The 12,015-nt window shown below is 40.0% G+C and overlaps 1 protein-coding gene and 1 long non-coding RNA gene across 7 annotated transcripts in view; one reads left to right on the forward strand and one right to left on the reverse strand.

The window, feature by feature from the left end:
- The window catches only part of stxbp5a (syntaxin binding protein 5a (tomosyn)), a 111,344-nt gene that overhangs the window by 7,965 nt on the left and 91,364 nt on the right, over window positions 1-12,015 (reverse strand). For 4 of the 6 annotated variants that reach the window (XM_046060181.1, XM_046060184.1, XM_046060183.1 and 1 more), the window contains exons 13-19: window positions 8,757-8,824; window positions 7,373-7,413; window positions 7,034-7,254; window positions 5,574-5,746; window positions 5,100-5,225; window positions 4,567-4,718; window positions 2,534-2,596 (exon numbers count right to left, since the gene is read on the reverse strand). In XM_046060181.1, coding sequence (XP_045916137.1) covers window positions 2,534-2,596; window positions 4,567-4,718; window positions 5,100-5,225; window positions 5,574-5,746; window positions 7,034-7,254; window positions 7,373-7,413; window positions 8,757-8,824 — 844 coding nt within the window. Of the gene's footprint in view, window positions 1-66; window positions 121-2,533; window positions 2,597-4,566; window positions 4,719-5,099; window positions 5,226-5,573; window positions 5,747-7,033; window positions 7,255-7,372; window positions 7,414-8,756; window positions 8,825-12,015 lie in introns of all 6 variants that reach the window. The other 2 variants (XM_046060179.1, XM_046060182.1) reach the window with 1 other exon arrangement.
- The window catches only part of LOC123977475, a 21,194-nt gene continuing 19,129 nt past the window's right edge, over window positions 9,951-12,015 (forward strand). Inside the window, exon 1 of the long non-coding RNA XR_006826690.1 lies at window positions 9,951-10,040. This is a non-coding gene — a long non-coding RNA (uncharacterized LOC123977475). The remainder of the gene's footprint in view (window positions 10,041-12,015) is intronic.

Consider the following 12,015-nt stretch of genomic DNA (forward strand, 5'->3'; position numbering starts at 1 on the left):
GACACAAATCTGGACTTTTTTGTCCTGCCTACACAGCTTCTTATGAAAATCTCTGGCCAATCTTACCTCCTCTACCACCTCCATTGTAGAATTGTTGTAGATTGCTGTTTGACATCAACACTTTTGGGGTGTAAGGGGAAAAGTAAAGTACAGTGAATGTGCAGTTAGAAACACCCTTTGGCTTGTTACTACGGTTACTACATACAAAAATAAGGGATTCATCAGGGTAAACAGTGATATTACCCTGATGAATCACTTATTTTTTTGTGGAACAGCAAACTGGTCTTTTAATTTCAATAAATCTGGGTCAAAATTCAGGACACTAAAAACAGATTAACCAATGAAAGAATATGGTATAATTTTACAAGTGCCTGCTCTTTTATATAATATAAACTATTGGCTGGGAAAATTTAACTCCTTTTTAATTTCATAGATAATGTCTACATGACGTCTAAATCTTTATTGCATTTGTGCCTAAAATAAATACCAGTTAAATCAAAATGTCCCTGTTTTGTTTGGATGCCATAATGAGCAAAGATTGTAATGATTAAAAACAGATAAAACTAAAACACTTCAGTGTGCAAAATAGGAAGAGAGAAGAGCATTCTGCCTAGGCAATTTATTTTTGTAAAATTTGTTGAAATTTGTCTTATTCTCTTTTCATCCACAGCAATCAATAAATCAAATGCTTTGACACACAAAAAAGAAATAAATCCGGTATCTGTGGCTGTTGCAGGACTGTAATAATGGTGCATTCCATTTGACACGGGAAGTCGGAATTTCCGAGTTCAAAGTCGGAAATTTCAAAGGAAGCGCCCTCTTAAGTTGGTAAATGGAACGCACCTTAAGCACGTCCTAGCTACCTGTCTACCCATCTACAGGCGTGCACTCGCATGAAAATGTGTTTTGGGGTAGTGGCTTTGGAGGGAGGCCTGAAGGGAGGGGGTGGGATTTTTTCTGTTGGATACTTTCAAAATATAGCTGTTTCTTGCTGGTTTATAAAAAGTTGAACTACCCCAGCTTTAAATGAATGCATAATGAAGTCTGTTTGTGTTATTGCTAAAAGTGGTTTAGCACTGACAACTGTAAGTGGTCATTTGAAGTTGTTTTTAATGCAAATCAAACTATTCCATTTTTTTTTTTCTTGAATGAAATTACACTATCCTGGCACTAATGGAGACTTAATTCACCGTACTGCAACTTATTCCGAGGTTAAACAGGTGAAACTGCGCGAACAGAAATCTAAATTATTTTCTCCCACTGGCAGACTTTATCACTTACCAAAAAAAAAAAAAAAAAACACTTATCCCCAGACAAAATGACTGTTAAGGCAGAAATTTGTTGCAGGAAGGCACCTTATCTCTCTCTGTCCTATGAATAATGCAGAGCAGACAGATGTAGCAGACCACAGTCTGGTGGCACCAGACATTGGGGGCTGGGACAGCCATTATACCTGGAAACAGCAGCAGGGCTCCAGACTTTGAGATTTGTTTTCTGTCTGACCTTTATAAAAAAGCTCCTTATTTTCAGCGTGCTAATGCCAAGTTACCCCTAATGAGATGGATCTGGCCTGTTCTGTCTTCGAGCACCTTCTGCTGAAATACTAATGACATGGATTAAGAAAGAGGCAAGTAAAAGAGCAACTGAGCATCTTACTGTTGCACCACACAATGCAGTTCTTCTATACAATTTACTACTGCAATGTAGCGGTGGTGCATAATATGCTAAGTGACAATGCATTTTGGTTTGTTTGCATTTGCTCATATTCACTGATATGAAAACTGCTTAATATGATAATGTTCCATACAGATCTGTACAGATTCAGTACAGTAAATCCAGATACATAATAATGTTTAACTGAAAGAGCATCCCTGCTCAAAATATTAACTGGAGAATATGTTTTTTAAAATGTGCAATTACGTAGTTACTGAATATGTGAAAATGCCCGAGGCTCTTCCGGTTGAACTTTTACTTTTTAACTCACAGTCTAATTAATGTAAATTAATGGGTTTCTCTACCAGAATGCAGAGTTGCATTGTTTAACAGTTTCATTCAATTCATAATCTTTGTCACACTGAATTAGAATCATAGAGATTGGGATAGATTTGCAGCCTATAACAGAGGTTTTCAGAATACCATGCGAGATTAAAACAAAATTTTTCCCGTCTACTGAACTCTGCAAAGTGGTAAAAGAAAGCATGCACAAATGGGAAAATACTCTCAAAAACTCATAAACGTATGGTAATAAACTCAAACAGTGCACTTCTAAAGACTGGGTTAGAATGAAATTGACAGCCAGACAATTTAATTGTTCAACAAAAAAAACCTTCTGTATAGTTCCAGTTTGATGAGCAACAATTTCAATAAAATACTATTAAAAGTGGAGGCTCTTTTGAAACATTAATCTTCCTCTCTAACCAATGCTCCTCTTGCATTCAAATACTGGTTCACTGTTTGGGTTTTACGTCTAGATAACACAAGGCCTCTGTTATATTTATCCCACTTTTTAATAAGACGCTGAAGGATATGTTACCTGAAGTAGGGGACTTGCAGCGGTCCTCTGATGTGGCTGAGCCCTCGTTAATGTCGCACAGACCTGCAGCAGAGATCACACAATTCATACAAAATCAAGCAAATCAAAAATAACCACTCCTTCATTCTGTCAGTACCCTTTTTTACTTTATCATATACTGCCACTTCACAGTGAATCAACTAGGGCTGCACTGTGTTTTTGGGGAGACTGGACTGGACCGTATGTACAAATGGATGATTTCCATGTCTAACGTTCTCTTTACTTGACAGGTAAAGAGAGAACTCTGTCAGCTCCGCTCATATTTTAAACATAAGGAAGATTTTGTGCAAGTCCAATTTCTCCCTTTGCCAGGTGCATGTTTGTACACAAACATGCATGCGTGCATGTGTATGTGACATTGTCCTCTGAGGCAGAAATCCAAGCAGACAGCAGTCCCTGCTGGCAGAGAAACACAGCTGGACGCCTGATTACTGCTCAAGCTCGCCAAGCTCTGACAGGTGCCAGCCTACTGCTCACCAGTCAGTGACACCAGATGCTCTGTGTGTATTTACATGTGCACGTGCTTGTGTATATGTGAACGTTTGCGTGCGTGTGTGTGTGTACATTGGTTTGTGTGTGTGTATGTGTAAGCCTGCTCAACATCCACACATACACACAGCTTACTAATTGATCCATCAAACTTTTGCTTTTGAGTATGGGCAGCACATCCTCATGACACTGCAGCATCCGCTATGTAGCCGCACTGCCATCATCCAACACAGGGTGGCAGTATGTCCATAAGGAAAGCATCTCACTTTCTATCAGTGGTACTATGAGGCTGCAGTGGCAATGTGTGCAAAAGGGATGGGCTGAGTGTGTGCGCGCGCACACACACACACACACACACAGAGGCAGACACAGAGAGAGGCAGATGGAAATAGAAAGAGTTAGTATTTGTGTTGTCAAACTGCCTTGTTGTGTGTCCGTCTCATGAACTATGCCTGGGTAGCATCATTTTAGATTTAACATGTATTGTTCATTGACTTGACTCACTCCTATTTGGATCACTTTACAGATCAGTTCAGGGACGTTGGACCTGTGGGATAAACGGAGTCTATTTACTGTTACAAACCCATTACAGTGTTTACCCGGACATTTACTGAAAATAAACCTTGAATACAAAATGTGATTTTGCTTCAATCAGTGCATTCCAAGAGTTATTTTGAAATAAATTATTTTAGTGTACCCAAATCCCTAAACCTGTGTGTTTGGCTACCTACTTGATAGTGGTATTTTATGTTCCGTGAATGTCTGTGCAATTTTCCCCAACTGTTTAATTTGTCATTCGACAAGAACAGGATTTGCAGATCATAGTTCAGCTTAGTCCAAGGCTAAAACACAATTTTAGCTTAATGGCAAGAATTCAAAAATAACTAGAGGGGAATAAAATAAATAATCATGTACAGGATTTCTATTTCAAACCTTGAAATAAAAAACAAACAAACCCTGAGCTAGTGGGGCTGAAAGAACAGATAAGCAGTGTGACAGTGTTTTAATAGCTAGTCATTAACAAACAGTAGGCAATGGTATAATAAGTGGAAAGTCCAGAAAAACACTGAAATATGATATGAAATGGCCAGCCCCACGTCCGCTGGCAATGAGGATCTGACCTACACCTACGCCGTACCTGATAAACAGCATCTAATTAACATACAGAGCAGAAGTATTGTGGGCAATCATTTGCTATAATAGACATAATGGCAACACTCTAAATTCAAGAGCCATTTGGTTCATAGTTATCTATTTGTGTGTACATACAAGTGGATTTTGGTTGAGTGTAAAGAAATTCGAGAATGATCGGGGTCTTAGGGATCTCCTGCTTAGCCCGGAGCGACTTGCAAGTTTGGTGTTCAGCCGCCCAGCTTGGATGTACAATTAGTCAGCTCTGGACTTTGTTTTAAAAGAGTTATGCCTTGCGGCTGTACTGATGACAAGAAAGCAAAAAAAAACAAAAAACAAAAACCCTACTCCCTCTTATGTCTTTTTCTCATTACCTCCAGAGGGCTGTCGGGTCTTTCTTGGCGAGCGGGGCTGTCTCTGGTAGGGGTCATTGGAGCCGTAAAGCTCGACCGTCCCCAAGTTGAGCACTACCGTCTTCTGGATGTAGTCCACCACCGCCAGACCGTTACTGTTGCCAAACACCACTCTGGGAAGGGAAGGGGAGTCGGGGAGGAAGTGGAGGAAGAAAGTGAAAAGGCAGAGAGAAAAGAAGAGATGGGTTAGAGAAACACGTTATGAGATTCGATTTCATTTTCAGTGCTAAAAACTCTGTAGAATGTCAGTCTACAGAGACAGGATTGTTGACAGGCCTGGTTGTCATTGTAGCTGCTTGTTGTATGCATGTTCACTTTGCATATTTTGTCTTTATATGATGGTCTTTATACATTTTAGTCATTCAATTTTTGAACTTCGGCTGATCCAGCTTGATGAGCATAACATACTTGACATGTTCACATAACAAAGTTTTTCAGAAAAGATTTCTACTTGGTTCTAGTCTCGACTAAAATGTTACTGGCTGTATACTTACAGGCCGTAGGAGGAATTGAGCGCCAGACTTGTGATCTGCTGAGGAGGCTCTCCACTCACCCACACTAACTGGACCACCAGATCTACCTGGTAACCAGGAGACTGCTTCAGAGGAGTACTACGCACTCTGGAGAAAAGAAGACAGAGCAGAATGGAGAGGAGTAGAGACAGCGAGAGAAACAGAGAGGAGCAAAAAATTATACATAAAAAAAAAAGGGTTTCATAAAGAGAATGACGAGTGGTGCAGCTGCATTTCAGAAACTGTTGTGTGTTGAGGGTCTGGCATGAGTGGCTGCGAGGGGATGATGGGGAGGCTGTGGCTGAGAATGCTTCAGGCGCTGACTAAGTCTGCGCAAGAGTGCTTGAGGCAAAAGGCAAGACTCTCGTGTGTATGAGTGTGTACGAGAATGTGTGCAAGCGCTGCTGCTGCTTAAGAGAGTGCTTCTGTGTGTGTGCATGTGAGCATGTTTCATACTTGAGGCAGGGAATGTTGCTGCCATCAGAGTTGTTGCTGCTGGTGGAGGGGTGTGAAGGTGGGCCACTTGTCTGAGGGGAGGCACCAGGGGTGGGAAGCGCCGATGTCTGTTCTCCCCCGCCGTCTGGAGTGTCTATGTCATTCAGCTCATACTGCATTCGAACCTCTAGTAACTGTATAAAACAACACAAACACACAGGTCCACAAAGACACAAGGTATTAGCAGATTTATAAAAGAGATCAGCAAAATCATGATACTAAACTCTAGAAAACAATTCCTCATGAATTTCTCTGAGGATGAGAGAACAGTGACAGTCACTTTGACGCGTGTATGTGCATGTGTAAGAAGATTGAGAGTCAGAGAGGTCCTCCAATACTGAAATATTCCATTCCTTCCAAGTCCTCCTTCAGGCTACTTCTGTGCAACCTCCGCCTTCACACAGTCTCATACAAAACACGTACAATGGTCATAAGCTCCTCTCTTTGCATTCTGTCAGTCTCATTAGCCCCACTGACATATGGGAGTGAAGAGTGATCAGTGCTCTTCTTCAGATGCTCCCTCCTGCGCGTGCGTCTCTGTCCTCCTTCATTTCTGCAAGGTTGTAGAAAAGTGTTTGACCTTGTGCGAAGGGACACTGCTCTCCTTATTACAGCTTGCCGCAACTGCGTATCCAGTAGAGACTAGACATGTATCCACGCACACTAGGGCTGAACAATTCATCAAAATATTATCGGAATCGCAGTATGGCCAAGTACAATATCCAGTTCGCTGGAGCTACAATTTTGTGATGAAGGTAGAATGTATCACAACATATTATTATAAACGAAGTATCATATTGCTACAAAGACGCTACAACCTACAAGAATCATATAAACTGCAAGAATCATATAAAAAAAAAATCACAATGAAAATGAAATGACCATTCCCACTAAGATCGTATTATCTGTCAAAATAATCGCAATGATGATTTTATTTTTGCCATATCGTTCAGCCCTAACGCACACTCTCATTTGCATTCTGGGGGCTCTGAACATGCGCACACAGATTGAACAGCATTTCTCTTTATGCCATTTAACACTGACTCTCATCACACCCCCATAAGTACTTAAGTCGCTATCAAGGCAGATTATAATGACAGTCTAGCTTTGCTTGTTCACTGCTCCGTCTGTTGGCATGGCAACCATACTGCCTTTGACTAGGCAGATCTTTGAGCGTGTGTGTGTGTGCGTGCGTTTGTGCATGCAACTCTAACAGCAGAGAAAGTGAGTGCTTAGTGCAAATAACAACAAACACAAGCAAAATGTATTCTTGATGGAGAGCTAGAGAGTTCAATTATCTCCTTTATTTGTGTCCATGCTTTAAAGAGTCTTGACAATTAAAACACACATATTTTCACTTTTCTCCCCTTTAATTGCATCAAAAAACAAGCAATTTACCCAGATTATAAAGAGTTACCCACCTGCACCACCTCAGTAGTTACTTCCAGCTTGCTGAAGCGGTAGATGATAACATTGGCTGACACCCCGGCCACACACAGCATCCGACTCTCAGGGCACCAGGCCATGATCTGAATAGCAAAGGGGTCTTCATCTGACACCTCAGTACTGCCCTTGTCTTCCTTGGACCGGTTCCTGTCAAACACTTTGGCTGTTTTGAGCTTATAGAGCACCTGGAGCATTACTAGGAAAAAAGAAAAGGGGACAAGTATCAGTTGTAATTTAGGGACATCAGACATATGGAATCTGACTCCGGCATTGTGAGAGGCAATAAACCAAGCTTAGCCGTTCAGAGAACTCACTTGCAGAGGCATCCCAGAACTTCACAGTTCCATCAGCGTGCCTGGGATTTCAAGAGAGGAAGACAGAGGAACAAGAGAGAGATGAATTTCAATTTGTGTCCTGTTTTACAATGTCAGAGTTCTAACTTTGAATTCTAGTCCGATCAAAATAAATCAGTTTGTAGGACCTGCAGCATTGAAACATCTCTAGTAGAGTATAATTTTAAAACAATTCTCAAATGTACAACATGCATTTACATGAAAAATTTTGAATCAAAATAAACCATGGTGATTAGTAGTATTTTTGTGTATTAATACTTATACACAAAAATACTACTAATCACCATAGTTCACTCTAGAGGGCTTTCACTAATGATTTTAATGACTTTGATCAAGGTCGTTTAACTAGGATGTAATCAGTAGACTGTCCCATAATTCAAATCATGAGAAATCTTAATGCTGCGGCATACAATGATATTTAATACAATAATGTGCTTCCAACTTTGTGGCGAACCTTTGGAGGACATCCTTTTCCTGTTTCCACAATGCCTCCATGCACAAAGCCGCTCTGACCTCAACCTCATAAGAAACCTGAGTTGTAACGCCGACTGCGAGCCAGGCTTTATCGCCCAACATCAGTGGCCGACCTTACTAAATCTCTTGTGGTCGATTTGGAGCAAATACCTGCAGCTAGATTCCAAAATCATGTGAAAGCCTTGCCTGAAGAGTGGACGCTGTTATAGCAGCACAATAATGTCCATGGTTCTGGAAGGACATGCTCAACAATCACATCCTGTATGGGTGTAATGTTCATGGCCATGTAGTGTAAATTGTGTAAGTAACATGACATCCAACTTCATCCACATATTGAAAATTATCTAGAAATGAACTTAACACACGTGTAATGAGTGTACACAAGAATTACACTCATTAGCAGGCAATAAGCATGACAGCATTTCCGTTTAGTGTCATAGAAAAGGATACTGTCAGTATTGTCTCATTGTTTTGTTGCCAATTCTGCTGAGTGTATTGGGAGAGAAATATTTTGCGGGCTGTGGCACTCTTAGAAAGAGTGAGAAACCTGGACAGAATAGTAATACGGCATTGTAGGGGTGAGGAGAGAGGGAGGAAGGAGAGGAGCGAAAGCCTCCTACTGAAAAACCCATACCTCAATGTCACTTTTTCAGTGCGTGTGTTCTGTTAAAAACGCCCCCTCTCCGCTTGTTGACAGCTTAGTGCGGGATAATAAACATCAAAAGGGGGCAAAGTGCACATGATTGGAATATATAAACATCTACAGTCTTAAGACAAGCTCTTTTTGCTGTGGTGACCTGACCTGAGGTGAAAGTAACTGAGTTGCAGCATGATCATAATGATAACACTAATGAAATCAGTATTGTCTTACCCAGTGATGATGATCTCTGGATAGCTCTGTGTACCTTGACCCCAGTTTCCACCACTAATAGGCCATTCCTGGATAGACAGCAGACACACGCAGTACATTAGAGTGAATCAGAGAGCACAGGTAGAAGTGCAGCTATGTCAATAAAACAGCATGTCAATGGAAACATTGATTTTGAATTAGATGACATGATTAAACTGCACGTGTGAGAGTGTGTGGGGAAAACAGGCGGGAATCCTTCTGTATGTCTCTCAGGGTGTCTCGCAATTATGCATTATGTACCTCATTGAGTGTGTGTGTCTCCATATGAGTGTGTGTGTTAGTGGGGGGGTTGGCTTTGAACACGGTGACACATACAAAGGTCACTAGGATGACTCATGGTGATCTTTATGTGAGAATGCCCTCCCGCAGCTCAGCCAGGCTTTTGCTTAACAGGGTGGGGGTGGAGGCGGCAGCAGCTAGGCAGCCAGTTTGGGTCAGTACATGCTGACATTTCCGAGAGAAAGCTAGAACAAGGCGACAGGGGAAAGAACATAGGCATGCATAATGGCTGAAAGAGCAGGGTGTCTGTCTTTGATGATACAGGGATAAGAGAAGAGAATGAGAGGAGAAAGGAGGTGTACAAAGAGAGAAGAGGTTCCTTAGGTAATATGACACAATTATACAGTCCATTTAGCTTCACAGAAACATTGAGAAATAAACCTTAGCACCACAAGTTAACTCATGCTGCTTGCAGTTTGTAGCAAAAGTAAGCATAGGCATTTATTAATATGTCTTTTATCCAGGAACCTTTTTGTTATGTATGAGTATGGCAAAATGGTTAGAGGGTGCAGTGTGGAACATTTACATTTCTAATTTAGGCATTTAGCTCTTTTATGACACTGCTATCCAGAACGACATGAAGGAATATTCCACCCTCGGGGTACTGTTGCACCGTTAGATGTAAAGGGTTAAAAAAAAAGTGTATAGTTAGGCAATAAGATATGTTAAAAGGTTGTTTAATTAGTACAGTTCATTATAGTACCGTTTATTGGTAAAAATAAACAAAATGTGTTTTAAAAACACCCATAGAATTTTTTTAATGATATTTTGTCTTAAATTGTTACTAAAATGCTGATTTCATTGTATTGTACTTGTTACTGTGGTGGGGCGATACTTAAACAGGTCACTAGGTGGCGCATTGCGCTTGGGAGGAATTTAAAACCCAGAGGCACGCGCTGAAGAATAAATCCTGCAATTGAGCTGAACGCAAGCTAAAGTTTTCTGCGTCGTTGTTTCTATATACAGGTGGGTTAATGTTACTTAAAATTGCATGCATGTACCCCAGTATAAGGGATAAGAGTGTTGTGAATCTTTGGTAATAATGTGTAATATTTACAGTTGAGTAGTATTGCCGTAATGTGTTGAAATAATTATGTTTAGCTATACACTGACATGCTAGGCTAGCGGACCTGTTGCTAATGAGTACCCACAGTACAATAGACATGCTAATGGTCTTGTTTTGTATTGTTAACTGATCTGAAAATGCATTCACTGCTATGTGTGTATAACACATTATGTTAAACGCAGTGTTGGGCAAGCTACTTGGAAAATGTAGTGAGCTAAGCTACTAGCTACTCTACATTAAATTAATCTTCACTACACAGACTACCCCCCAGTGAAATGTAGCAAGCTAAGCTACAGCAGCATGGCAAAAGTAGCTTTGTTACATCTAACTATTTTTTTTATATTTTATAGTTTTTTATATATATATATATATATATATATATATATATATATATATACACACGCACGCACACAGTATAAGCCTAGTTTATATTAAACTAACTTCATTCCACAGTAGCAATAGAAGACTAAAAACATTAAAAACCTGCTCCAAACAGTGTGTGTGGGTGAGAGAGAGCTAAATCAGACACACAGAAACTCTCCTACTTAACTGCCATATCATTGCAGCTAAATGTATTTCCTCATGCAACAAACTGAGAACCATTGTTGTTTGTATAAAGTTACTTACTACTGCCCAACACTGGTTAAACGGTTTTCCTGTGTATGTCAGCATTGTAGTTGATTTTAAAGTGATCAAATACAGTAATTTCTGACTGTGTGACAAGAGTAGTGGTGATATGAGCGGCAAATGTATTAGTTACTCATTGTTAGGTTGCATATTGGTGTTGTGCAATGTGATGAAAGTGTCGAACTTTGGAAAATGTTAGTTACAATAACCAAATGACCAATGAAAGTTTTTTTGTTGTTGTACTGGTCAATATGTAATTCACATCAACTGAAGCACAATGAAAAGTATGGACATTTTTATTGTTTATTGTGCTTCCGTTCTAATGTATTTACATATGTTAGTATTACTTTGGTAATTTCTGAAGACATGGAGATATCTCACACCCTTGAAGATACTGATGCTACAACAAGCATTTTGTTTATCACCTCAAGGAGTCAAATGTGAATTTCTTCATTTGTTTAAGAAGAAGAATAAATCCTGCAGTTGAGCTGAATGCAAGCGAAAGTTTTCTGCCTCTTTGTTTCTACATACTGGATTTAAGAACACACATCCCATGACACCCACCAGGCCGGGGGGGCTACATATACATCATTAATCTGTGATGGGAGGTGTGTTCAAAGAGTTATTTTGTGATGGAGTAGTCATCATTTTATTTCCAAAGTAAAACTGGTCTTGCCTGCTCCTGCATAAGAATGGCCCTTAAATTGTTGTAATCAACGATGACAAGGAGCAGTTAGCTATTTCTGTAGTGACAGAGTCACGCTTATTTCACAGTTCCATAATATCCATATGATTTCCAAAATTTTTAATTTTCTTTACTAATTATATGAACAAGACTAAAAGTCTACAACCATGCTAGCGGCTCTGCATAGCTGTACCTAGGCACAACGGTACGTTGAGCTAGAAGCTGACATCAGCATACTAACATGCTCAAATGATAAATTTTGCTTTTCTTTCAAAGAAAATCCTATTTTTCCTATAATTTCTGCCAAATTACATAAGTCCTACCAGGAGACTTTCTCAGATCCAAAAGATTATTAAGAACCTGTAAAATAAAGCATTTTACCCTACTAGGGCTGGGGGAAAAGTACCTAGTAGCAGGTAGTACAACTTTTACATAATGGAAAACCAAAAAAAGGCGAGTCGGGCTGGTATCATGCAGTCTCTCTCTCCCTGTATGTCTGTTTCGGTTTTCTTTATCAGTAGTAGGCTAAGCTGTATAAAGTCACCGGAAAAAACTTGTCTTCT

Source organism: Micropterus dolomieu, linkage group LG10 (genome assembly GCF_021292245.1).
Source record: "Micropterus dolomieu isolate WLL.071019.BEF.003 ecotype Adirondacks linkage group LG10, ASM2129224v1, whole genome shotgun sequence".
NCBI classification, from domain to species: Eukaryota; Metazoa; Chordata; class Actinopteri; order Centrarchiformes; family Centrarchidae; genus Micropterus; species Micropterus dolomieu.